Here is a 26,781-nt window from a genome sequence, read left to right on the forward strand (position 1 = left end):
GCGGGGGACGCACGCGGCCCCGGGCAACCGCGACCGGCGCGGCACGACGACCCCCGACTCGCTGGGCGCGCGCTCGCGGCCCTGTGGCCGGCAGCCATGAAGATGGGCGCCCCCTGGACGCGCTTCTACTCCAACAGCTGCTGCCTCTGCTGCCATGTCCGCACGGGCACCATCCTGCTGGGCGCCTGGTACCTGGTGAGCGCCGCGGGCCCGCGACCCCCGGCCTGGGGGTCCCCGAGGAGCCGCCCGAGCCCCGCCGGACGCCCGACCCGGGGGAAACGCCCCGCCCTGGCCGCGCCCCCCGCGCCCCGGGCCGGTCCGGGGGGTCCCCCGGGCACGCGCCCTCCCGCTCGCCCGCACCCGGACCCCGCGCGCGCCGCACGCCCCTTTGCGTGCACCCTCCAGCGTCCTGGGTTGGGGTGGGGGTGGGGGTCCCAGAGGGTCTGCTGCCCCTCGCCTCGCGGCGGGTGGACCCGAACCGACCCCGACCCCGAACCCTAGCCTGCACCGGGGACTCAGCTCCGGGGAGGCGCTCTGCATTTCCTAAGGAGACGCAGTGGTCATCGGGGGTCGGGGGCCGAGGGAGCCTCCGGGGGTCTTGCCCGGTGTCCGCCCCACGCCGAGGCTGGCACGCCTGGACCGGACCACGGCGGAGCGACGCCTCTGGGTGTCTTGCTTTCCTTTTGGGGTCACACCCAGCGATGCGCAGGGGTCCCTCTTGGCTCTGCGCGCAGGAATCGCTCGTCACGGGGCTCGGGGACCACCTGGGATGCTGGGGAGCAAACCCACGTGGCCTGCGAGTCCAGGCCAGCGCCCTGCCCACTGGACTATCATCGTTCCGGCCCCCGATGCCTCTGGTTGGGGGTCCCGGGAACCTCCCCGCTCCCCATCCACGCGCGAGACGCACCGAGCGCTGCAGCGTGGGGCGCAGCCCCTGAGCCAGGGCGCATCCTGCACTCTTGAGGACCGACCTGAAAGCTGGGACCCCGTCGCTGCTGGTGTACCCGGTGTGCTGTCCCCGGTGGGCACGTGGGAGTCCTGGTGTGACGCATTTGATTTTAATTGATTTGTTTTTGGACCACGCCCTCTGGTGCGCAGGGGTTACTCCTGGCTCTGCACTCAGGGAGCGTTCCTGGCAGTGCTTGGGGACCGTTTGGGGTGCCGGCGATCAAGTCCAATGCATGCAAGCAGCGCTGTCCTCTCGCTCAGGTCCCTTTCATTTCTTGTAGCCACGAAGGAGCCCCGGGAAGTCGTTCAGGGGTCTCAGCTCTTTGGGGCAACATAAATGCAGGTAGAACGTTACTGTGTTGTCCCAAGTAGAGCAAAGAGCTAAGGGAAAGTCAGGGTCATGGCAAGAGGCTCATAGGTGGCTTCTCGAGGTGATCCGGACAGACTTGCCTCCTAATACCTTGTGCCCTCCCTGAAAATGTTGTTATCCGAAGTCTCGGAAGCGCATCAGTGGCTGAAACTCTGAAATCTAGGGCACCGCATTAGGCAAAGGCATGACGTTCCCTGGGCCCCACAGATAAATCTCCTTGAGCCAGTTGCTGGCAGTGGTCCAGCCAGACCAGAGCAGCGCGGCGGCAGGGACGGGCTCCTGGGATGAAACAAAGGAATGCAGAGTGCTCCCAAACAGGTCCCCAGGCCCCTGCACAGTTGAAGGGGGGGGCCCTCCCGCCAGGCTTCTGTGGGCTTCCTGGAATTGAGCCTCCTTTCTTTCCCCGCCCCTTTATGGCAAACTTTGGGTGGTTTTGGGGGTGGTACAGTTTTTGGAGAGTCCCTGGCTTGCAGATAAGAGAGTCGGGGCGGTCGGCCGGGCTTTCTGGCTCACCCTTTGTTCTGTGGATAATGAGGGAGATAGGCAAGGGTGGCCTTGGCTGGCCTGGGCGCGCGCCGCCTCTCCAGAGGCCGAGGCCGGGGCTCCGGGCACGCCTCTGTTCCCGGCAGTGCTCCCGATAAAAGGGGGGAACACTTTGCCGACTGGTTCCAGGTGCCCGTGGCAAGTCCTGGGAAGCTGATGGCTCTTGAGAGGCGGTTAGCTCTCTCAGAGATGTGTGCTCACTAAGGCGAAGCCTAGCCTCACGGTACCCTCGGCCTGCTCGGGGAGGACTCCTGGAGGGGCTGGAACCGTGTGGTGCGTTGTGACCGGGATCTCCATCCTCGTCAAACAGTGTAGACCACAACATTCATAGCGGGATTTAATTGGATTATCCAAGATTTTCACTTAGCTTTCTTTGGGGTGGTGAGACTCCTGACTTGAAGGTTTTTCCTGGGGGTCTCTTGGGGATTCCAGTCTGTTACCTCCCCGATCCTAAGGGAACTTTGTTTTGTTTTGTGGCCACACCTGGCTGTGTTGAGGGATGACTCCTGGTTGCTCTGGAGGTGGCCCAGGGGGTTGTTTGTGCTGCAGGAGATCTAAGGGAACCCCCAAGAGCCCTCCCCACTGTCCATTAAAAAATCCAAACTTGGGGCTGGAGAGATAGCACAGCGGGGAGGGCGTTTGCCTTGCACGTGGCCAACCCGGGTTCGATTCCCAGCATCCCATATGTTCCCCCGGGCACCGCCAGGGGTAATTCCTGAGTGCAGAACCAGGAGTAACCCCTGTGCATAGCCGGGTGTGACCCAAAAAGCAAAAAAAAAAAAAATCCAAACTTTTTTTGGGGGGGAGTCACACCCAGTGATGCACAGGGGTTACTCCTGGCTCATGTACTCAGGACTTGCTCCTGGTGATGCTCAGGGGACCATATGGGATGCTGGGAATCGAACCCGGGTTGGCCTCCTGTAAGGCAAACGCCCTACCTGCTGTCCTGTTGCTCCAGCGCCCCCACCCCCAATCCAAACTTTTAAAGAGGTGTGAAAGAATAATTTCTCCTTCAGCCTGGTGACAAAGCATTTCAAATTTGTATGTAGGATCTTGTATATTATCTTTGCTTTCTTTTGTTTTTCTTTTTTGTCTTAGTTTTTGGGTCTCTCAGGAATTACTCCTGGAGGGGCTGGGGGCCCAGATGGGATGCCGGCATTATGAAACCCGGGCCGCGGGTGCTTACAAGGCAGGTGTCTTACCTGCTGAACTTCTCACCAGACCCATGTTTTTCCCCTTTTTTGCTGGTGGGTGGGGCACACCTGGTGATACTCTGGTGGTTGACTTCTGGCCCTGCGGTCAGGAGTTACTTCTGATAATGCCTGGGGGGCCTTATGAGATGCCAGGATGGAACCTGCTATTGCTCCCGAATGTTCCCTATGGTGATATTCCCAGATGGGAGGTGTGTGTTTCATCGAGCTGGTGTAAACTGCCCTACAGAGAACATCCAAAGCTCCAGAGAGCTCCCTCTTGCTGGACCCAGTTAATGCCCCTCTCTCCAATGTCCTCAAGGAGATTTTCCAACTTGTTTCCATGGAGTACAACCATTCTTTTGTTTTTCTCCATCTTTATTGTCAAGTGTGGTTTGAATCTGCTGGTTTGTTCTGTTGACAGATGGTCGACATTTGGGTGGTTTCCAGTTTGGTGGTGATGGGGAATCGTGTAGGACTAGTTTCGTTGTTTAGAGTAGTTTTTCAGAGTGCTGGAGATGGAGCACTGCAAAGCTTGCAGTTTATTTACCAGAGGTAGAAATTGCTGTTTGGGGCAGAGGTGACTGAGGGGTCCTGAAGTGTTCCAGAGAAGTGCTGGGGGGGTGGGGGGCGCAGGGTGATAGTTGCCCCATGGAATGTTACTGCTCTCATACCTTTTTTTTTCTTTTCTTTTTGGGTCACACCCAGCGATGCTCAGGGGTTCCTCCTGGCTCTGTACTCAGGAATCACTCCTGGCAGTGCTCGTGGGACCCTATGGGATGCTGGGAATTGAACCCGGGACGGCCCAATGATAGCAAACGCCCAACCTGCTGTGCTGTCACTCCAGCCCCCCTGCTCTCATTCTTGACCCACCTTGGTCCCCGAGAAGTATACTGCTCAAGTCCCGCCAGCCTCCTCAGCAGGCTTGGTCCTTTTTCCACAAGGTGTGTGGCCCCAGCCCTGAGTCCTCCAGGCCGTTCTCTGGGGCGGGGGTTGCTCTTCGCAGGAAAAGGAACGTCCTGCCTTGCCCAGGTTTCCCATATACTCGTCTCCCCCAGGACTAGAATTTCAGGGGGTGGTTATAGTGCAGTGAAGTGGTTTCCTTTAGGGAGTTTGCGTGTAACACTAAGAACAATGGTGTTCAGGAGAAAATGTGACTTTCCCAGAGGGGGAGGCCCAAGGGCACCCTGAAAGGTAAAGAATCACATCGAAAGTGGAGGCCCATGACCCCAGAAACTGGTTTTATGTTTTCCCAAACGGGCCCAATTTGGATCTTTCATGCAGACAGGTAAGATAGTCTGTTGCTTGGACTCGATTACAGAAGAGTTTTGAGGTTTTGGTGAGATACACAACACACGCGCACACACACAAATATTTATTTATTTTGCATTTTGGGCCACACCCAGCGATGCTCAGGGGTTACTCCTGACTCTGCACTCAGGAATTACTCCTGGCGGTGCTGGGGGCGGGGGGGACCATAAGGGATGGCAGGAATTGAACCTGTGTCGGCCGCTTGCAAGGCACTGTGCTATCGTTCTGGCCCGTTTGATGATATTCTTATCGTCGTCTTTTGTTCCTCTGGAAGCTTTTCCTTTGCCGAGAGGAGGGGGCACCCTTCTGCCGTTCCCATGCTTGTTAAAGTCTTACCAGACCTCAGTTTCTCCTTTTTCCCTTGGATTTTGGGCCACACTCAGTGGTGCTTAGGGGTTTCTCTGGCCCCCCAGACCTTAGTTTCTGGAACAACGAAGGGCATCTAGCCATCATGCCTTGGGACTAACCCTGCACTCAGGCTGACGTGTCTTGTCAGGGTCCCCTCTCACTCGCAGCGTCCACCTGGTATCTATAGTCTTGTGGGAAAGGGCCACCCCGCGCTGGCAGGTGGCCCTGGCCTGGCCTTCCAGCCAGCACGGTGTCCAGCTCTTCCCCCCTGTGAGCCTTTGGTCTTGCCATCCTGGTGGGGTGCTGGGGGCTCACTGGCTGAAGTGTGCGTTTCCTTATGCCTCCTGACGAACAGCTGTGAGTGTTTGCATATCGCTGATCAGGTATTGGTATAAAAGATCTTGAAGCAGCAACGCAGTCTTCTGGAATTCATTTTTCTTATTTTTTTGGGGGGGGGTGGAGGTACACCCAGCTGTGTTCAGGGCTTACTCCTGGCTCTGCACTCAGGAGTTACTCCTGCAGAGCTCAGGGGCTCAGGGGACCATGTGGCTGCTAGGGATTGAGCCTGGATTGGTTTTGTGCAAGTAGTGCTCTGCCTGCTGAACTGGGTTGCTGTCTCATTCCCCCTCGCCCCCTCTGCTTTCACGTTCCCCCTCCCTCTTTTTGGGTCACACGCAGCGAAGCTCAGGGGTGACTCCTGGCTTTGCACTCAAGAAGTACTCCTGGCGGTGCTCAGGGAACCATATGAGATTCGGGGATCGAGCCCAGGTCAGCCACATTCGAGGCAAACGCCCTCCGCGCCGCTCCGGCCAGATTCTGCCTGATTCTCACTTTTGCTCCCATTTTCCTTGTTTAGGCTTGAGTCAGTGCTCGCCTGGCTGTTTACAGTCGTCTCATATCCAGTCCGCTGCTTCCTAACTCTGCCAGCTAGAGCTCCTTTTTTTTGTTATTGTTCAGTCGATTAAAAATGTGTTTTTTTTCCTCAGAATCAAAGAGAAACTTGTTAATCCTGCTTCAGAGAGACTTTGCATTACAATCCGATGTGTGTACAATCCGAAGGAAACTGGCTTCAGTGATTAGCACGGTCGGCTGTCCTCTTTGCTCCACTCCTGCCTCGTGTGTTCATTCATTCATTCATTCATTCATTCCCACCTACCCATTCTCTTCATTCCATAATACGTAGGCCAGTTCCTGAGATTTGTTCTGTTTGGACAAACTTATTCGTCCCTGCCCCTGACTCAACCTATACCAGGGGTGCAGGGTCAGGACATGCTGCTGAGTTTAGGTCTGAGATGGGCTCATTCCCTTGGACTTAGTCACAAGTGCATGCGAACACTGTGAAATGTCTGGGTTGGTTGAGGTTAATTTTCCTGGGCACCCTGTTGCCTGCAGAGGGATGAGTCAAAGAATTTGAGACTTACAGGAAGAGAAACGGTTTGGAGGATCTTAAAAAGTAACCCTGCAGTAATACTCCTGCGCCTTTTGGAACTTTGTCTTTTTTTTTTTTGAAGCAAATACTTAATAGAATGACCTTGAGAGTGCTGGGGGGGGGGGGGGGGCGGGGAATCCATGGGTTGAAGGCCAGTGCCCAAACCACGGGGAGGGAGGAATCAAGAGAACAGGTGTCTGCCTCGCAGTTCCTGCACCTCCCATGGTCCCCCACACTGTCAGGAGGAGGCCCTGAGCGCAGCAAGACCCACAAGAAAAAGAACAGAGAGCCCAGGGCTGGCCCGTGCAGTTCCCAGCCACTGGCTGCTCGTTAGAAGCAGGGGCTGTGGCTTTCGTGGGCTCTGTGGCCCCTGGAGTCATGGTGCCCGCCGGGAGAGCCCGGCCAGCAAATGCACAAGGAGTCGGCGTGGCCAAGGCCGCCACCGGGCTCCTTCCAGTCCTGTCCACCCTCAGCCCCACCTGGGTCACGTTCCAGGAGAGAGGCCACGTCAGAAGTTCTCCTGGCTGGTGCTCCAGTGGCTGGCGTCCTGCTCCCCCGCCAGGAGAACCCTGCAGGAGAGTGCCCTGCACACACTTGGCCCTCCTTTGAATCCCAGTTTGAATTCCAGCTCGATGTGTGGCCCCTCAGGACCACCAGGAGTGCTCCAGGAGCACAGAACCAGGAGTAAACTCCGAGTACAGCTAGGAGTCAGCCCTGAGCACGGCCAGGTGTGTGTGACCCCAAAACCAAAAATTTAAAACACTGGAGGGAAAGCTGGAATGAAGCGAGTGGGAGGAAGCTGCAGCCAGGCCTGACTCCAGAAATAAGTGGCCTGTGGGGTCCGTTGTGGCCAGGCCTCTCTGGACAGAGAGGGAGGCACTGCCGGGCATGCTGGTCAGTGAGGTCGGCTACAGAGCCCTGATATCCCCGTGCCTGAGTGAAATGATGAAATGTGGAAAGACAAAGGAGGGGCTGCGGCCTGTTGCCTTTCCAGGAGCTACTGTGTTTAAGATGATTTTGCTTGAGCTTAAAAATTAAGTTTAGGGGCTGGAGCGATAGCACAGCGGGTAGGGCTTTTGCCTTGCACACGGGCGGCCCGGGTTCGATTCCCAGCATCCCATATGGTCCCCTGAGCACCGCCAGGAGTAACTCCTGAGTGCAGAGCCAGGAGGAACCCCTGTGCATTGCCAGGTGTGACCCAAAAAGCAAAAAAAAAAAAAAAATTAAGTTTAATTCAAAAAATTTTAAATAAAATGGTCTCTTTTCCTCCATTTTCCTTTTCATTTGGTGGGGGGACACCCAGTGCTTACTCCTGGCTCTGCACTCAGGGATCACTCCTCGAGGGGCTTGGTTGGAGCCAGAGGGTTGCCGGGAATTAAGTCGAGGTTGACTGCATGCAAGGCAGGCGCCTTACCACTGATCTAACCAGCCCAAACGGGGCTCCCTTTAACATCAGGGCTCGAGTAGTTGCAGACGTGGGCCCCGTCCAGGGAAGGCTTCCCTCCTCGCCCTTCACCTTACTCTAAGGCTGGGGCCCCTTCCGGGTTTTATGCTGGGCCTGGGGGCTCGTGCCCCCCTTTCCCGGCAGTCCTCCCGCTCGCTCCCCTGCTGGCCGGCTCTGGCCACCTCAGCCCTGTCATGTGGTTTTCTTTGCCTGGATCATTGTTCTCAGCTGGAAGATCGGTTTATGTTACCTGGTTTACGGACAGCCCGAGCCATTATTTTACCTTTCTTCTGACATTTCTTCTGTGTCCAAGATGTGTCCAAGATGTGAATGACATTTCTTCAAGATGTGAATGACATTTCTTCTGTGTCCAAGATGTGAATGACATTTCTTCTGTGTCCAAGATGTGAATGGAACGCCTGGCTGGGTTTATCATTGTTCATCTGACAGTTGTTTTCTTTTTAGAGAATCAGGTCTTGTGACAACTTCCTAAATATTTTACGTTGGAATTTTTTTTTCAGGGGGCCGTGACACCCAGGGGTGCTCTCAGGGTTTCCTCCAGGCTCTGAGCTCAGGGCTCACCACTGGCAGTGCTTGGGGCACTGGCCATCTGTGGCACCAGGATTGGACAGGGGTCAGTGACTTGCTAGGCAGGCATAAGGATCTTGACCACTGTGCTCTCTCCAGACCCCTTTAATGCTTACATTAGATTCTCGTTATTTGGTCGTGAGTTTATTTGGCCATTCTCTTAGATTTCGGGATCCCCTGAGGAGGGTACAAGAGCCTGATCCACTCCAGTGATCGGACAGGGGTTGGATCAATAATGCACCATCAGAGCCAGGGAACGAAGGGAAAGAGGTGACCCCGAGGAAATGAATTAACAGAAAGGAACCGTTGGGGGGCCGGGAGATGGTATTGCCGGAGGACGCTTGCCTTGGGTGCAGCCAACCTGGGTTTGACCCCCCACATTCCCCGTGGTCCCTTGAGCTTCATCAAGAGTAATTCCTGAGTGCAGAAGGAGTAACTCCTGAGCGCCAGGTGTGTGGCCCAAAAAGCCGACCCCGAAGGGAAGAGTTCCCTGCTGATTCCTGGGGCAGGTCGGCCGAAGCCTCCGGCGTGGCAGGGCAGGCTGCCTGGTACGGGTGTTCCGGCTTGCTTTGTGCTTGGCTGAGCCGTGGGCATTGCGTAATCTGCGCCCTCGTCTTGGCCTGCTGGGACATGGGTCTCATTTGTGGCGAGCCTCAGACTGGGTCAGAACTGGTGATTGAGTGATTTCCGCTCTGTCTTCTGGGAAGTGCTTCTTTCTTACCCAGCATCCTCGGGGCCTTGACTGCGTTTGACCTTGCCCTGATTGTGTTTCATAACCGCGGGAAAGCCCATCAGGTCCCCTGGGTCCACCCCGCACGCTCAGCAGTGTGCCAGATCCCCAGCTAACAATCCCGGTCTTACATAATGATCGCAGTCATCCGTGTCCCCGCACAGGCCTCTGCTGTGGAAATCCCCGGCTGATCCGTGTGATAAGATGCACTTGCTGCCATGCTTCCCATTTTCTTCTTTCTCTTTTTTTTTTTCCATTTTGGGCCACTCCTGGTGATAGTCAGGGGTTACTCCTGGTTCTGTGCTCAGGAATTACTCCTTCAAGGCAAACACCCTCTCTCCCCGTACCCCCCGTTTTAACTCTCCCAAGCTCCTCAGGTTAACAGTAAATATCTTGCTTTTGTAGTGTTCTTTTTTTGTTTTTTCTTTTTGGGTCACACAGTGATGCACAGGGGTTACTCCTGGCTTTGCCCTCAGGAATTACTTAAGACTTTCTGGTGAGGGGGAGAGGAACAGTGATTCTCAGGGTGATTCCTGGCTGAGAGCTGAAAGCACACGGTGCCCGGGCTAGATCTGGCCCTCCCCGTGGCTAGGTTGCTCAGTGTAACTCCCCTCTAAACTCTCCCAGCCCCAGAACAGGCTCACGTCATTCCAGCTGCCCTCCTTCGCGTCCACTGTTGGTCTCATACCCTTTCCAAGGAGAAAGACGTACGTCGGGATGGATTATTTACAGTTTATCGAATGTTCAGAGAACGTCTTTGCCAGACGTGTGCCTGCGTGGGATTAGCTGTTCTACAAAGCATTCCTCGGCACAGGTCTTTGTGGATGTGGCGGGGCCGGGGCCAGCTCCCGAGCCCAGGGCCTCGTGTGCGTGCAGGGTCTCTGCGCTCAGCCTTGTCCCCGCGGAGTTGCTGCCGCATCCTCTGAACGGGCCATGGGATTGGCCAGGAGCAGGGAGAGAGGGGCGCAGGGCCAGGAGAGCGACTGCACGGCTCCCCAACCTTCCCACCCCTTTCAGGGGCACAAAGCAGTGCCCAGAGGGCGCCCCCTCCCCCCGCTCCCATGTTTGCAGTGGAGCCCAGGACTCGGGCAAGCAGAGCACAGTGCTCTGGGGTTCGGCGCCGCTTCCCGGGCCCTTGGGTCTTCGGAAATTCAGACACCTGCTGGGAGCATCTACTTGAGTATTCCATGGCATACTCTGGTTTCTTGTGGTTCTGTCATGTTGTTGGGTGTGCATACTCCGGTTGATGGCTGTTTCTTTGGGGTCGTACTTTTCAGCCCCACCTGGGATTGAATCTGGCTCAGCCGGATGCAAGGCAAAACGCCGTGACTGCGGACCTAGTTCTAACCTCTTTTTATTTGGCTCTGTGCTTAGGAGTCACTCCTGGCCATGCTCGGGGGACCATATGGGATGCCTGGGGTTTAAGCCTGGGTGGCTGCGTGCCAGATAAGCGCCTTAGCCTGCTGTGCCATCTCTCCGCCCCAAGAGCTCTCGGGAAAATAAGCCACTCACAGCTCCGAGCTACTGAACCCAAGAACAGTGTGTCCCCAAGTGATGTTGGCCCCTAGTTGCCTCCCCTCCCTCCCCAGACTCTGAATGGGGTGGGGGAGGTGGGTGTTAGTCTCAGCGCATCTGAAGGAGGCAACTTTGCTAGAAAAAGGACTTATAGGGGAGCACTGTGTTAAAATAACTTCTAGAAATTTTTATTTAATTTTTTTCATTAATGTAGGAGTACTGCTACTTATTCAGCCATCGATTAAGCTGTAGAATCATCCCCCCCCAATGAGGTGCGATAGACCAGATAAATTTGGGGACTTCGGTGCTCTGGAATGGGACTTGTTGAATTTTCTGTGACCCCTTTCTCTATGAGAAACTGTTACATGATCCTTGGTATCTGGGTACGTAAAACAGGCATACTATAAAATATATATATATACTTATGACACATCATAAAGGTAAAAGGTAAAGGCCCTCCCGTTGATCGTCGATTTGCTCGAGCGGGCCCAGTAACGTCTCCATTGGAGACTCTGTTGTTACTGTGTCTGGCATATCGAATACTCTCGGTAGCTTGCCGGGCTCTCCGAGAGGGGCGGAGGAATCGAACTCGGGTCGGCCATGTTGGCCGCTTGTAAGGCGAACGCCCTACCCGCTGTGCTATCGCTCCAGCCCATGACACATCATAAAGAGATTTATAGCTAAGCAGATTTTTTGTTCTGGGGTCACACCAGCAATGCTCAGGGGTTATAACCTCCGGCGGTGCTCAGGGACCATATGGGGTAACAGGGGTCAAACCCAAATTGGCCACGTGCAAGGCAAGTGCCCTTCTGTACTGTCACTCCAGCCTTGTTAAGAAATCTTTAAAGATTTTATTATTTTTTTTGCAGGGTGTGGGGGGTGAACCCCACGTAAATCATATGACCCTCGGTTTTAAGAAGCTGGGCTCTAAAATTAACCAGCACCCTCCCCTATCAGTTGGTGCACGGGTGTCTAATGCCAAAACATTCCAAGATTAAGGAATAAAGGAAAGACATGGAAAAGGAGGAGAGAGAGAGAGAGAGAGAGAGAGAGAGAGAGAGACATTACAGGATTAAGCCTCTTGTCTTGCTGGGTTGGAGCGATAGCACAACAGGTATTGCACGTGGCCCTCCCGGGTTCGATTCCCAGCATCCCATATGGTCCCCTGAACATCGCCAGGAGTAACTCCTGAGTGCAGAGCCAGGGGTCACCCCTATGTATTGCCGGGTGTGACCCACAAATCCAAAATAAACCCCAAAGACGTTTGTCTTGCATGTGGGAGACCTCGCTTAGCTTCCCAGCGCCCACTTGAATCCTCTTGAGTTGTGCCTGGAGTGATTCTTTTTTTCCCTCCTGGTATTTGGTCCACACCAGCAATGGCCAGGGCTTCCTCCTGGCTCTGCACTCAGGAATCACCGCTCTCGGTGGTCAGGGGACCATGTGGGATGCTGGGGGTTGAACCCGGTTGGCCACGTGCGAAGCCAACACCCTGCCCAGTGTGAACCATCGCTTCGGCCCCAGGAAGTGATTCTTCAGCACAGACCCAGGAACCAGCCCCGCGCACAGCTGGCTGTGCCCCCCAAAATACACAGACAAAGTGAAATGGAGATGCGCCAGAATCAGCAGCTTGTGGGATGCCAGGGGCGGGAGATGGGGGGATGATGGGGAGCTTGGAAACAGTCAGGTACGAGGTGCGAGTGTCGACAGGGGTTTTGGAGTTGGTTTTTTGGTGTTTTTTGTTTTTTTTTTGCTTTTTTTTTTTTTGGGTCACACCTGGCGATGCACAGGGGTTACTCCTGGCTCTGCACTTAGAAGTTACTCCTGGCGGTGCTCAGGGGACCCTATGGGATGCTGGGAATCGAACCCGGGATGGCTGTGTGCAAGGCAAACGCCCTACCTGCTGTGCTATCGCTCCAGCCCCGGGTTTTGGAGTTGGAACGCCTAGATTCCCACCCCTTTGTGAGCTGCCTTAGCTTGAACAGTGTTCCCTTGGGGCCTTTTTGGTTTGAGGGGACGCACCTGGCAGTGCTCAGGGCTTACTCTTGTCCCTGTGCTCTGGAATTCCTGGCAGTGTCGGGGAGACCGTCAGGATGCCAGGGATTGAACCGGGTCTGTCATGTTTGTGCCTGACAGGGGCCCTGCCTACGGTCCTCTCGCTCTGGCCCGGTTTCTTTCTTTCCATTTTTGGTTTTTTGGCCACACCCAGAGGTTCTTGGGCTGCTCTAGGAGATCACCCCTGGTGAGGCTGCGGGGAGGGGGATGGCCTAGGGGGTGCCAGGGATGGAGCCTGGGTCTGCTGCCTGCAAGTCGAGTGCCTGCCCTCCCCACTGTACTACCCCTTCAGCCTTAGGCGCGATGTTCTCACCTCCTGAGCCTTGGTGATCTCATCTGTAAAATGGGGATAACCAAGGAACTGAGTTCTTTCAGGACTCAGAGACAGCCCGGATGTTGTCCCCTTGAATCACAAGCACCAAAAGTCAGGGCAGAGGCGGGAGCTGCTAGAGGTGGTGCCTGGAGTTCCCCGGACACGGGCTGGGCTCTGGCTGGGAGAGCAAAGGTGCCTTTGCTCATCAGCTCGTGCGTGAGCGTGGGGCGTGGGGCCCAACAGGACGGCGGGCACTTGCGAGGCCCCGTGTCCCGGGCCGATCCTTGGATGTCGGCGGAGTACCTGCATGGGTGTCCCCCCAGCAGGGGCACTGCTGCTGGTTTAAACTTGAGGTCGGCGGGATTTCCCACCTTCTGGGTGTTGGTCACACCCAAGGCCATCGCGGGCCAGGAAGCAGGGAGGTTTTGCCAATGAGCGTCTGGAAGGCCCACAGAGAGGCAGTTGGCTGAGATTGGGCCTAAGCAGAGGCACCGAGCACTTGAAACAGGAAGACTCTCGGCCACGTAGCACACTGGGGGACCAGGCAGACAGGAGCAACAGAAAGGAGCTTCTCGGCCGTTTTATGGCAGGACTGCATTGAGGGACATCGAGGCAGGAATCGTATAACCTGAGACTGGAAGGTGTGTGTGTGGCAGGGCTTGTTGCCCGGAGTCTTTGTGGTGGGACCGTGCTGATGGCACTAAATGTTCCTGTGCCCCCGCCCTTGATCCCAGAAGGGCCCACTCAGTCCCGGCCTGTAGTTGCTGGAGCCCGGGGAGCCCTCACCAGTCGGCCTTTCCCTTCCACAGGTGGTCAACGCCGTGGTCCTGCTGATCCTGCTGAGCGCCCTGGCCAACCCAGACCACTACCAATTCTCCAGCTCGGAGCTCGGGCAGGAGTTTGAATTCATGGATGATGCCAGTGAGTACATCTGCCACCGGCCGTGGGGACTGGGGCCCGGTCTGCTGTCTTCTCCGGGCGGGGCTGGCCTGTGGGACCCCGCCTCCCGCCTGTTGGGTCTCTAGCCCAGTTCGCTGCTTTCAAGGGCAGGGAGCCGGGCTGCTAGTTTTTCTTGCTAAGTTGCAAATATTGATTCCGGGAGCCACTAAAATCGGGACTTAACTTTCCTTCCATAGATACAAATCAGATTAACAGATATTTGTGTCCTGCCTTGTATTTTTCCTCTACTAAAGGCAGCAGTCTAAATTAAGATTTCCTTCCCCTCCCGCACAGTCTTCTGTCAACCTGGTTTTCAGTTTTGTTTGGTTATTTTGGGGCCCGCTGGGCTGCAGCTGGTGGTGCTGGGGAGGCCGTGTTATGCCCGGGATCGCACCCCCTGTGCACTCACTGAAGCCACCTCTGTGACCTTACTTAATCAGTTTTTATTTTTATTTATTTTTTAAATTTGACTGGAAAGGGGGCTGGAGCGATAGCACAGCGGGTAGGGCGTTTGCCTTGCAGGCGGCCGACCCAGGTTCGATTCCCAGCATCCCATAGGGTCCCCCGAGCACCACCAGGAGTAATTCCTGAGTGCGTGAGCCAGGAGTAACCTCCGTGCATTGCCAGGTGTGATCCAAAAAGAATTTTAAAAAAAGGGGGAGCTGGAACAATAGCACAGCGGGTAAGGCGTTTGCCTTGCACACAGCCAACATGACCGACCCAGGTTCGATTCCCAGCATCCCATAGGGTTCCCCGAGCACCGCCAGGAGTGATTCCTGAGTGCATGAGCCAGGAGTAACCCCTGAGCATCGCCGGGTGTGACCCAAAAAGCAAAAAAAAAAAAAAAATTGACTGGAAAGAGAGAACGCCAGGGAGGAATTTGGTATAGGACTAAGATTTAAATGTTTTATTTGTGTGTGTGTGTGTGTGTGTGTGTGTGTGTGTGTGACACCCAGGCAAAGCTCAGATTATTCCTGGCTCTGTGCCCAGAAATCGTGTGGGAATTAGGGCATAGAACCCTGGTCGGCCGCCTGCAAGGCGAATGTCCTGCCCGCTGGCCCCAAATTACTAATTTTTAAATCACTGTTTTGTAGGTAGGACGCTTGCCTTGCATGTGTCTTGCCTGTTTTGTATCGTTATCTCACTCCATTCTAAAAGTATTGATAGAGCCGGAGTGCTAGTACAGTGGGGAGGGCATTTGCCTTGCACGTGACCGACCCGGGTTCGATTCCCAGCATCCCATAGGGTCCCCCGAGCACCATCAGGAGTGATTCCTGAGCCGAGGGCCAGCAGTAGTAACCCCTGAGCATCACCAGCTGTGACCCAAAAAGGAAAAAGAAATATTGATCCTCGAAACAGGACAGGGCTTTGTCTGAGGATGCCCTGGGACCCGTCCCCCACCCTGTGGATTCCCTAGCACAGTACTGGAGGGAGACCCTCAAATTGCTGAGACACACCCAGCAGTGCTCGTGAGTCTACCTACTCCTGCGCTGCACTCAGGGATCACTTCGGACCGAATCGAAGCGGGGCTGGGTGCCGCAAGCCAAGTGCCTTATCAGCTGCGCCATCACCGTGGCCTGTTAGCTCTTTAGACCTGGAGAAATGACTTAGCAGATCAGACTCTGTCAGCTTGCAGGGGGTCCTGTTAGGGAAACCCGCGGGGTCTGGGGGACCTGAACGTTTTCTGGGTGGCCTTTGGGTGGCGCTGCCTGCAAGGGGAGGGGATGTTCAGTCTGCTCCCAGAGAGGGCTGGCTGGAGGGACCTGACTCCTGGGTTTGATCCCTGAGCACCAATCCAGGAGTAGCTCCCAAGCGTTGCCAGCACCACCCTGATGCTGTTTTATCTTATTTTGAATTTGGGGGTCATACCAGTGGTGTTCGAGGCTCACTCCTGGCTCTGTGCTTAGGGATCGCTCCAGGCAGGACTCAGGGTACCTCACCGGGTGCCGGGGATTGAACACAGGTTGGCCACTTACGTGACAGGCGCTGTACCCACTGTCTCCCCAGGGGACCGCAGAGGAGTCAGCTGATGCTTGAGTGTCAGGCATACGGTGTTCCAGCACCATTCCCTTCACCGGCACTTGCTTCCCTCTCCCCGTGTCCCCAGTTCCCTGCTGCCTCCCGCTGCCTCTGACGGGCACCTGTACTTGGCAATCAATGCCTAGTTGCTGACGGGGTGCCATCCACCCCGCGAGCCCACTCAAGGCCAGTTCCCAAGTGCTCCGTTTCGGTTGCGACTCACCACTCCTCACGGTACCCTAGAGCCAATCAAGTAGGGGCGAACTGCAGGATTCCCCCTCTCCCTCCCTCCCTCCCTCCCTCCCTCCCTCCCTCCATCCCTCCCTCCCTCCCTCCTGCCCTTTCCTCCCTACCTGCTGCCTTCCTCTCCCTCTCTCCCTCCTGCCTTTCTCTCCCTCCCCCTCTCTTCCTTCCTTTACTCCTTCCTTCCCTCCCTCCCTCCCACCTTTCCCTTGTCTTGTCCTGACAACTCTGTCCCTCTCGATTCCCAGGAAGGTTCGCGGGTGGTTCCATTCGTGTTTGCTTCAGGCCTGGCTCCCCTGAGTGGCAGGACTATTGCAGTGATCGTTGTTTCAGGAGTGGGCTTCCTTTTCTCAGGCCAGAAGGCTAGAAATGGGTTCTTACGGGCACCCCTGTGGTTCTGTCCAGTCTCCTAACCCTGTTTATCTCTCCCCCCATTTGCTAGAGGTCATGCTGGGTTGGGACCCCGAGGGACAGTGTTGGCGCCATTCAGCTCTTGCTGGCATGTTGGGCTTTAAAATAGTAACAGGAGGGGCTGGAGCGATAGCACAGCCGGTAGGGCGTTTGCCTTGCACGCTGACGACCCGGGTTCGATTCCCAGCATCCCATAGGGTCCCCCAGGTACCGCCAGGGGTAATTCCTGAGTGCATGAGCCAGGAGTAACCCCTGTGCATCGCCGGGTGTGACCCAAAAAGCAAATAAATAAATAAATAAATAGTGATGGTCGCCAGAGTGATGGTCCAGTGTGCCGAGCTTTTGCTTTGTCCATGGCCGACGTGGACTCCATCCCTGGCACCCCGTATGGTCCCCTGAGCACAGCCAGGAGTAAGCCTTGTGTTGCCAGTGTGCGCAGCACCCCCACCCCCAAAAAACCAACAACAAATAGGAATGTTTTGTAACGTCGTGGATATTCCAGAGCATTTGGAATGGATGTAATTTCTTTCTTTCTTTCTTTCTTTCTTTCTTTCTTTCTTTCTTTCTTTCTTTTTTGGGGGGGTCACACCCGGCGATGCTCAGGGGGTCACTCTTGGCTCTGCACTCAGGAAAGGAATTACTCCTGGCAGTGCTCGGGGGACCCTATGGGATGCCGGGGATCGAACCTGGGTCGGCAGGGTGCAAGGCAAATGCCCTCCCCGTTGTGCTATTGCTCCAGCCCCATTGTGGGTTTTCTGGGTTTTTTTCTTTCTTTTTTGGTTTTTGGGTGACAACGGAGCGTTGTTCAAGGTCTGCTCTTGGCTCTGTGTTCAGGGATTGCTCCTGGTGATGCGCCGTAGACCCTGTGAGGTGCCAGGGTTCAGACCCAGGTGAGCTGCACACAAGGCAAACGCCTTACCTGGCTGCACCATCTTTCCGGACGCCTCAAAATCTATTTTTAAAAAGTTGAACTGGTCTCTGGACTCAGAGTGTCAGTGGATAAAACCCTTGTTTTGGGGGAGAGGCGAGCTCGGCAGGTTGGTGCCGTACTTGGCACTGCTGGATCCTTGGTGCCACAGGGTTCCCCCGGCACCCAAACACATGAAGGGGAGCTGAGGTTGAGATCAGGCCCCAACAGCACCACCTAGAATAGAGTTTCTGGGGTTCTCTTTGTGAAAGTTTAATGAGGGGCAAAGAGAACCCTAACCAGAAGCTTTTTTTCTTCTTTTTGGGTCACACCTGGCAACACACAGGGGTTCCTCCTGGCTCTGCACTCAGGAATCAACCCTGGCGGTGCTCAGGGGACCATATAGGACGCTGGGAATCGAACCTGAGTTGGCCGCGTGCAAGGCAAATGCCCTCCCTGCTGTGCTGTTGCTCCAGCCCCAACCAGAAGCATCTTTGCTGGGCATAGCAGACACTTACTAATTGCGAACGGCTCACTCGGTGACTTCTGCTACTGCAGAAGGTCTGTCTTTCCACTTCAGTTCATTTTACCTATCAACTAGACACATTTGGCCCGAGGAAGGAAACGTCCGGAAATGAATGAACGGAAGAGGCTGAGTTGGCTCGTGCCTGCACATTGTGTGCGTGGCTGGGGGTAATCCGGACCGTAGGGAGAATAGAAGGAAGACATCAGCGCGTGACTTGCGACTAGTCCGGGAAGGTGAGGGAAACTGAATTAGGTAGTGAGTGCCGAGTTTCCGGTGAAGGAGACAAATCCAGGAGATGGAGGGGAGCAGAGTTAGACGTAGACTCTGGGGCTGGGGTGATAGTACAGCGGGGAGGGCATTTGCCTTGCACACGGCTGACCCGGGTTCGATCCCCAGCACCCCCAAAACCACTAAAAAATAGATGGTTTAAGAGAAGACCTATAGGGAACTCCTGTTGATCTCGGTGATTTGTTGACCAAGGGTCAGGGAACCTTTTCCAGTTTGGTCTTTTGTGGACTATGGTGTGTTTCCAAGTGTGCTTTCCAAGCTGAGCTGTGCCACCAGGGCAGGGACTTACTCTGGGGAACAGTGTGACCTCCGGGGCTCTTGTTGTTGGGGTTCCTGTTGGAAAAATCCTGGTTTTGTTTGTGGTTCACACCCAGTGGCGCTCCAGGGTTCACTCGGGGCACTCTTGGCGGGGCTCAAGGTACCGAGAGGGTGCTGACACTCGAACTTAGGGCAGCTGTGTGCAGGCGAGCTCCCTGCCTCTGTACCGTGGTCAGCAGACACAGTTCCTGACACTCCAAACCCCAGGCTGTAACCAGCACCCTATGTGCAGCAGTCTGTGAAACATAAAATGGAATCAATTTTGTTGTCTTTATTTTGGCGGGGGGGGGGGGGGGGTGTGCGTTCCCTATGGCGTTGGTTCTGGACATCTGGTCTCCATCTCTGGGAGTCCTCCCCAGCCCGTGCTCCGCACCCTCACGGAGGGTTGCTGTGGGCCAGTTTGCTCCTCCCGGCTGTGCTGTCCAGCTTTGTCGGAACAATTGTATTTGCCAGCAATTCAGTGTGACTCACATGATCCTTTATAAGTGTAGAATTTTGAAAATGCTTCAAATCAGCATTCAACAGTAGAAAATAGTGTCTTTTTTTTTTTTTTTTTTTTGCTTTTTGGGTCACACCCGGCGATGCTCAGGGGTTGCTCCTGGCAGTGCTCAGGGGACCATATGGGATGCTGGGAATCGAACCTGTGTCGGCCATGTTGGCTGCGTGCAAGGCAAACGCCCTACCCGCTGTGCTATCGCTCCAGCCTCAGAAAATAGTGTCTTATCGTGAGAGGTGACAGGATGTTTTGTCACTTTGTCATTTTCCCTGAGTTGTTGGTCTGGGGGGACATTCCCGATGGTGCAGGGGTGGGGGGGGACTGGACAGTGCGGGGTGAGGATTGAACCCAGGGCTCCCGTGTGAAGCAAGGTCACTAGCCCTTAAGTTTGTTCCAAAAAACAGATGAACATAAAAGGTATTTGTGGGGCTGGAGTGACATAGCACAGCGGGTACGGCATTTGCCTTGCACGCAGCTGACCCGGGTTCGATTTCCAGCATCCCATATGGTCCCCTGAGCACTGCTAGGAGTAATTCCTGAGTGCAGAGCCAGGAGGAACCCCTTTGTATTGCTGGGTGTGACCCAAAAAGCAAAAAAAAAAAAAAAAAAAACACTAGTATTTGCTATTGTGTGAGACAGGTTAATTTTGTGCAAAAAAAAATTTTATTTATTTATTTATTTTTGCTTTTTGGGTCACACCCTGCAATGCTCAGGGGTTACTCCTGGCTCTGCGCTCAGGAATGACTCCTGGCGGTGCCCAGGGGACCATATGGAATGCTGGGAATCGAACCTGGGTCGGCCGTGTGCAAGGCAAACGCCCTCCCCACTGTGCTATCACTCCAGCCCCCCCCAAAATTTTTTTAAACGTAAAACGAAGTGTTTTTTCTTTTTTTAAAAATCCCCCTGAGGGGGCACACCCAGCTGTGCTCACCGCTTTATTATCATCATCGGCTGTCATTAAATCCCAAATGGGCCGTGGAGGTGACTTGGCTTGAAGAATCTCCTGATGCTTTCGAGAGCGACTGGGGGGGGTGTGGAAGCACGGCCGCGCTCCTGATTGTGCCTTCTCTTTCGGCAGACATGTGCATCGCGATCGCCATCTCTATCCTCATGATCCTGATCTGTGCCATGGCCACGTACGGCGCGTACAAGGTGAGCCGGACTCAGAGCGAGCCCTGGGGACTGACCTGGCTTGTCCCTTCTCTGCGGTACCAGAACCAGGCATCGTCGAGGCCCTGTGAGCTCCTTGAGTTCGCTCTCGACTGGCGCTTTAATGCGTTTCCGTTTCTTCCAGAATAAGACAAGATCGCGTTGGATGCCACGGAATAAAGTCTGGTAACACTGCAGCCAGTAACGTATGATTTTCTCTTGATGTTTAGCAACATGCTTCTTGGATCATCCCGTTCTTCTGTTACCAGATCTTTGATTTTGCGCTGAACGCCTTGGTTGCCGTCACCGTGCTGGTGTATCCAAACTCCATCCAGGAATACATCCGGCAGCTGGTAGGTAGCACCTCCGGTGTGGCTTCCCAGCGTGAGAGGGGTGGGGGCTGGGTCTTGAAAGAGACACACGCACACACACACACACATACACAGTGCGTGCGTTTTTTTAGCCACACCCATTGCTGCTCAGGATTAATTCTGGGTCTGCACTCGGCAGAGTTTGGGGGCTCTGGGGTGCCGTGCACTGAGCTTTGGTTGCTTGCGTGAAGCAAGGCAGTCGCCTTACTCCTTACCCTGTTTCTTCGGCCCCTTCTCTCTGTATTTTTTTTTTTTTTGCATTTTTTGGGTCACACCCGGTGATGCACAGGGGTTACTCCTGGCTCATGCACTCAGGAGTTACTCCTGGCGGTGCTCGGGGGACCCTATGGGATGCTGGGAATCGAACCCGGGTCGGCCACGTGCCAGGCAAACGCCCTCTCCGCTGTGCTGTCGCTCCAGCACCCTTCTCTCTGTATTTTACGGATTTTCCCCTCACATTGCACAAAGTGCTTCAGGTATAGGAAAAAGCCGAGTGAAGGGCTTCCCCCGTCCCTGCAGAAAGCTTTGCCGAGTCCCCGTGACTTGCGGTCCAGTGGGCAGCAGGGCTTCTTGCAGGCAGTGCTCCCACCTCCCACCAGCATCCGCGTCCCCTCCCATTGTCCCAGGGCCTCACCACCCCGCAGCCCTCTGCGAGTTTTTGTCTTGTAGGACTGCAAAAGGAAGCTTTCGGGGGTCACGCACAAATCTCTGGTTTTCTCTTTTCTTTGTCGTTTCGTTGGTTGGTTTTGGGGAACAGCAGGGTGTGTGTGGCGCTGGGGGCCTTCTGTGTCCCCCGGGAGTGAGCCCGAGGAGCGCAGTGCAGAGCAGGGGCTGCAACTTCTGGACTCGGACCCGGCCCGGCTTTCTCCTTTCTCGGTGCCCGAGCCACATCCCCGGCCCGTGGTTTAGCGCTTTCGAGAGTGGTCGCTGGGAATGTGAGCCGATCAGCTCCGGCCTCACACAGGTTTTACTTTTTCCCTGGGAGAAAAGGCTAGAAGTTTTTTTTAAGTTTTTTTTTTTTAAGTTTTTTTTTTTTGTTTGTTTGTTTTTTTTTTTTTTTTTTGGCCAGGCCGGGTGCGGTCAAACCTGGCAGTGCTCAGGGTCACTCCTGGCTCCCCACTCGGGAATTACTCCTGGGGGATTCTGGGGATCGAACCCGGGTTAGCTGCACGCAAGGCAAACGCCCTCTCCACTGTGCCGTCTCTCCGAGGCTAGAAGTTTTGTAGTCTTCTTTTGTTCCTTTTTTATTGAGTTTTGGGCCTCCCTGGAGGGCGCAGTAGCCCCTTGTGGCTCTTATTTAGAGGGCACTGCTTGAGCTGCTTCTGACCGCACGCCTGGCCCAGCGGAGGACAGTCCTGCGTGATGCGTGAGGTTGGCTAACGAGACGCTTGTCCTTTGCAGCCTCCCAGTTTCCCCTACAAAGATGATATCATGTCAGTGAATCCTGCTTGCTTGGTCTTTGTTATTCTCCTGTTCATCAGCATCATCTTGACTTTCAAGGTAAGGATGAGGGTTTGACTTTAAAAGAACGGTCACGGTCACGGTCCTCCCGTTGTTCATCGATTTGCTCGAGCGGGGCCCAGTAACGTCTCCATTGGAGACTTTGTTGTTACTGTGTCTGGCATATCGAATACTCTCGGTAGCTTGCCGGGCTCTCCGAGAGGGGTGGAGGAATCGAACTCGGGTCGGCCATGTTGGCTGCGTGCAAGGCAAATGCCCTACCGCTGTGCTATCGCTCCAGCCCTACTTTAAAAGAAGAAGAAAAAAAAAAGGTTTATTCCAGGAGTAAAGGAAGAGGAAAAGTCCAGAGATTGAGGCTTCTCTAAAGGGAGGAAAGCAGAGACGCCCCCAAAGTGTGAAGTCCCCCTCTCAAGAGGTGACACGGGCCTCTGCGCTTCTGCAGTTACCTGTGTTTCAGAAAAAAAGAAACGACTCAGTGGTTCCAGAATTGTTCCAGTGCCCCCTGGGGTGGTCAGTTTGGGGAAAGTTGGTAGAATAAGGCCACCCCAGGAGAAGCCTTTATCAGAGAGTCCTGTCTCCAGTGCTGTGATTTTTCTCCTCTTTTAAAGGCTTTTTGGCTAATGCACGTATCGACGGGGATGCGTGTAAAAGTTCCGTGTTGTGCTTTTCATTGGCATTAAGTTCCTGATCCCGCCTCTGCACTTTCAGGTTTACCTGATCAGCTGTGTCTGGAACTGCTATCGGTATATCAACGGGCGCAACAACTCTGATGTCCTGGTTTACGTGACCAGCAATGACACAACGGTAGGTGTGATGGCGCTGATGTGGCTGCTGTGGGCTCGCGGGCCAGTGCTCGGGACCCGGCTGCATTAGCTGCCTCGTTGTCCTCACTTGACCCCGTTTTTGACATAGGAACGGTCCCAGGAAGCTGTCGTTCGTAATTCCAGCTATAGAATAGTCTGTGGTCTGACCGTACTGTTTCATAACTTGGCCGCGCTCACTGTCCACCCTGTACTAAAGGGGCTCGTCAGCTGCCCCAGGCTCAGCTTTCTGGCAGGTTTTGCTGTTTGAAGCACACCTGGCGCTGCCTGGGGCTCTGTTCCTGGCCCGGCCCTGGGGCTGCTCCCACGTGTGTGTGGGTCTGCCCCAGGACTGTGCAGGGACTCCAGCCCTTTGAAAGCCTTTGGGAGGGACACGTCCTTCTTGCTCCTGGAGTATTCGAGGTTCTGTGCTCAGGAGCGACCCCTGGCCGTGCTGGTGCTGGGGGTTTGAGCCGGCCGGGGTCAGCTGGAAACAGGGCAGACAGCTTCCACCATACTTCTCTTCTGCCCTCACGATTTTCTTTTGAAAAAAAAAATCCAAGAAACTGGGGCTGGAATGATAGCACAGCGGGTAGGGCATTTGCCTTGCATGCGGCCAACCTGGGTTCGATCCCCGGCATCTCATATGGTCCCCCAAGCACCGTCAGGAGTAATTCCTGAGTGCAGAGCCAGGAATAACCCCTGAGCATCACTGGGTGTGACCCAAAAAAAAAAGCCAAGAAACTAATGGGAAGAGGCCTGTTGGGGCAGCGTGACTGTCTGTGGTCCGTGTGCTCTGAGGAAACCGTGAGCCGAGAAGAGCGGCCTGTGTTTCGGGCCTGTTCCCAACTCTCCCACCAGCCAGAGCCGCACAGTCAGATCCTGACAGTGCATTTGTTCGTTTGCTTTTTGGGCCAACACCCAGCAGTGTTCAGAGTCACTCCTGGCTCTGAACCCTACGGGGTGCCGGGGATCGAACCCGGGACGGCCATGTGCAAGGGTCAGCGCCCTCCCCAACTGAGCTATGGCTCCCGCTCCGTCCCGCCTTTCTTACCAGGCCGTCATCCCTTCTGGTGTCTCGGTGGCAGCAGTTGTGTGACCAGTGGGACGTGTTTTGAATCGTTTGCCGGTTGTTAGGATTTTTCCACCGGAGTCAATTAGAACAGATTGGTGATTATCCTCGCAGAAACAGCCGCTTCAGCTCTTTGGCGTTCAGCTATTGTCTTGGAGCGAGAAAAGAGGGTTGGACATCTAACTTGGTCGAGCCCAGTGCCACGTCCGGCTCATTTGGGACACAGCTGCGGGGAGCTGCTGCCAGTGTGCTGCCCTGTTGTGCCCCGCCGTGCCCCCCACGCCCCCGGTGTAGAATGAAAAGGAAGCTCTCCTTTCCGGTGGGATTTCCCTGACTTTCCAGCTTGAGGCGGTAGTTGGCTTCCTCGCAGAGACAGACGCCCAGAGACAGACGCCCCAGAGTCTGTCCCCAGCCCCGGGGCCAGCAGCTCTTCCCACCCTCCCACCCCCGCCTTGTTCCCAGGGCCAGCCGGGGCTCAGCTGCTTTCCAAGCTCCTTTCCAGCCCCGCCTGCTGTAGACCCCCCACCCATGTGTTTAGCTGCCCAGGACACCCCCACCCAGCTGCACTCTCCCGGCTGCACCCTGTGGCCGCCCTATGTCGGGCCTTGCCTCCGTCTCCCGCCCAGCCCCCTGCGCCCCGGCTGCCATGTGAACCCCGAGCTCACTCGTCTAGGGCTGCAGTTCCCCAGGCCTCCCTGCAACAGCATTGAGAGGGGGCCCAAGAGATAGGACAGCGGGTAGGACATGGCCTGCAAGCTGCGGGCCCAGACTCCATCCCCAGCAAAACCTAAAAAAAGTAAGTCGAGACAGAGATCAAAGATGAGAACACAAACAGAGCTGACAGGGGCCAGACTGGCGACTGCCGTTCCAGCGGTGACCTTGTGATTCTAGAAAGGACAGAGCCGTGTTCGTGCTCAGATTCCTAGAGCTGGCATGGGAGAGGGGGTTTGGGAGGGGTCCCGCGGGGCTGAGCGCTTCTGGCCGGGGTGGAGAGCCAGCAGCAGAGGAGCCCCGCGGCAGAAGAGCACCTGGGAGGGAGCGGGTTCCGGGGGGCCCACTGTTGAGGGACATCCTTGCTTCCTGGGACACCCTGGGGTGTCCTACGCGACACCTTTACTTGGGCGTTGGGGTGCCCTGGACCAATTCCAACTGTGGCGCTTGCTCTTTTCTGATTTTTTTTTGGGGGGGGTCCCATCTGGCGATGCTTAGGGCTTCCTCCTGGCTGTACACTCAGGAATCACTCCTGGCAGTGCTCGGGGGGCCCTCGGGATGCCGGGGATCGAACCTGGGTTGGCCGTGTGTGAGGCAAACGCCCTCCCCGCCGTGCTCTCACTCTAGCCCCTTTTGTTTTACTTTGACTTTACCAGATTCCTGAGGATTTCTGGTGTGTCTGTGGGTGAGGGCCCCAGTCCTCCTGCGTGTCCCCGCCGTCCAGCCCAGAGACGATTCTCCCCTGGGAGACAGACAATCCCAAATGATTTTTGACCATTTGGAATGATGTGGTGGTGGGGCTGGAGCCCAAGGCTCAGGCACGCAGGGCACGTCTCCGCCCCGTGTCCCCACTCCTGGCTCCTTGGAGTTGAGTGTGTTTTAGAACCCGTCGAGAACTTCTCCAGACAAGTAACTGCAGAGTCTGGGAGCGGCGTTCCAGAGTGTGTGAGAACGTTGACGTAGCTCACCTCGGATTCTTCGGGGAACGCAGTCTTGGCAACTGCAGAATTGCGGACAGGCCATCTGGCTGAGCACCCGGCGGGAAGGGCCCTGGCTAGCCAGGCAGCTCGGTGGTCCTGGGCTGTCCTTGGGAGCACCTTGCAGAGATGCCTGAATGAGTCCGGTTGCCCAAATATGAGACAACTCTTGGACTTTTGACCATTTGGAATGATTCCCACCCGGTGACGTCAAATTTCGTGACCTTTACTGGAGTTTCTCTCTCCTGCCCGCTGATGTGGCTTCAGGGAATCCCGTCTCCCTGGTAACGCGGGGTGTTGTGTTGGGCAGTGCGCCCAGCCCTGGGGTGGACACGCTGGAGCCCTGTGACGCCACTCCTCTGGGCACGTGCCCCGGGGCCGCTGGGGTGGGCGGTTCTGTCTGTGCCCCTGCTGCCAGGGCCTCGGGGCTCGAGTCTGCGCTGGCCAACTCGCTGCGGCCTCGTGCGGGCGGGCGGGCGCGGGCACAGCGCTCACTGACCCGGTCTCTCTGCCCCCAGGTGCTGCTTCCCCCCTATGACGATGCCAGTGTCGGTGGTGCTGCCAAGGAGCCACCCCCGCCCTACGTGTCCGCCTGAGCCCGGCCGGCCGCCTCCCCGCTGCAGCGCTGTCCTCGGCCTCCGTGGAGATGTCGGGGTGGACCTGCCAGCATCTGCCCGAGACCCTCGTGGGGGTGGCAGGCGTCTGCGCTGTCAGCCCAGAACCGGAGCAGCCTGCGTCCTCCCTGCTGGGCCCCAGAGCCCTGGCACGAGCCCCCAGTTCCTGTCCCCTTGGTTTCCGGAACGTGTATAATAAAGCCTCACTTAGGTAGGCTTGAGTGCGCTGTTGCCTCCCTGTGGGGTCCCGTGGAGCAGACGTGCGCCCGCAGGTGGGGCTTGGGCCGGTCGGGAGCTTGACCGAGATCGTCCCTGCGTGAGCAGTCCCTTGGCGCTCCTATGCACCCGTCTGTGTCTCTGACCTCGGCTGTCAGGCTGGTGCCACAGCTCTAGGTGGCCGAGCAAGGCGGTGCCCACTTGTTTTCACCCAGGCAGCCAGTGGGACCTCAGCACTAGGATGGTGTCCAGTCCCTTCTCCGCGCTCGCCCTGGGAACTCGCCATCCCACCTCACGTCCAGAGCAGACTCCTCAGTGACCAGCCCGTGGTTCCCTCCTTTTCGCAGTCTCTGGCAAAAAAGGTCCTGTGGTCAGCAGGTGGGCCAAGACGCCCTTCCCGGCTGGTCCACAGGGCCTGGAGTACCAGCTGGTCGGCGAGTCTGTGAGCTCAGCAGAGGACGGGCCAGGCTGCCTCCCAGAGC

The 26,781-nt window shown here is 55.8% G+C and overlaps 1 protein-coding gene across 1 annotated transcript; it reads left to right on the forward strand.

Annotated features, from left to right (window-relative positions):
* On the forward strand, nt 1-26,268 carry LAPTM4B (lysosomal protein transmembrane 4 beta). The gene is made up of 7 exons (XM_056124940.1): nt 1-195; nt 13,591-13,702; nt 20,007-20,080; nt 20,308-20,430; nt 21,850-21,948; nt 22,618-22,713; nt 25,988-26,268. Exons 1-7 carry the CDS (start codon nt 97-99, stop codon nt 26,063-26,065), a joined length of 681 nt encoding a protein of 226 aa, XP_055980915.1. The 5' UTR covers nt 1-96; the 3' UTR covers nt 26,066-26,268.
* Nucleotides 26,269-26,781: the final 513 nt, after the last annotated feature.

Source organism: Sorex fumeus, unplaced genomic scaffold (assembly GCF_029834395.1).
Source record: "Sorex fumeus unplaced genomic scaffold, SorFum_2.1 ptg000053l, whole genome shotgun sequence".
Classification (NCBI taxonomy): Eukaryota; Metazoa; Chordata; class Mammalia; order Eulipotyphla; family Soricidae; genus Sorex; species Sorex fumeus.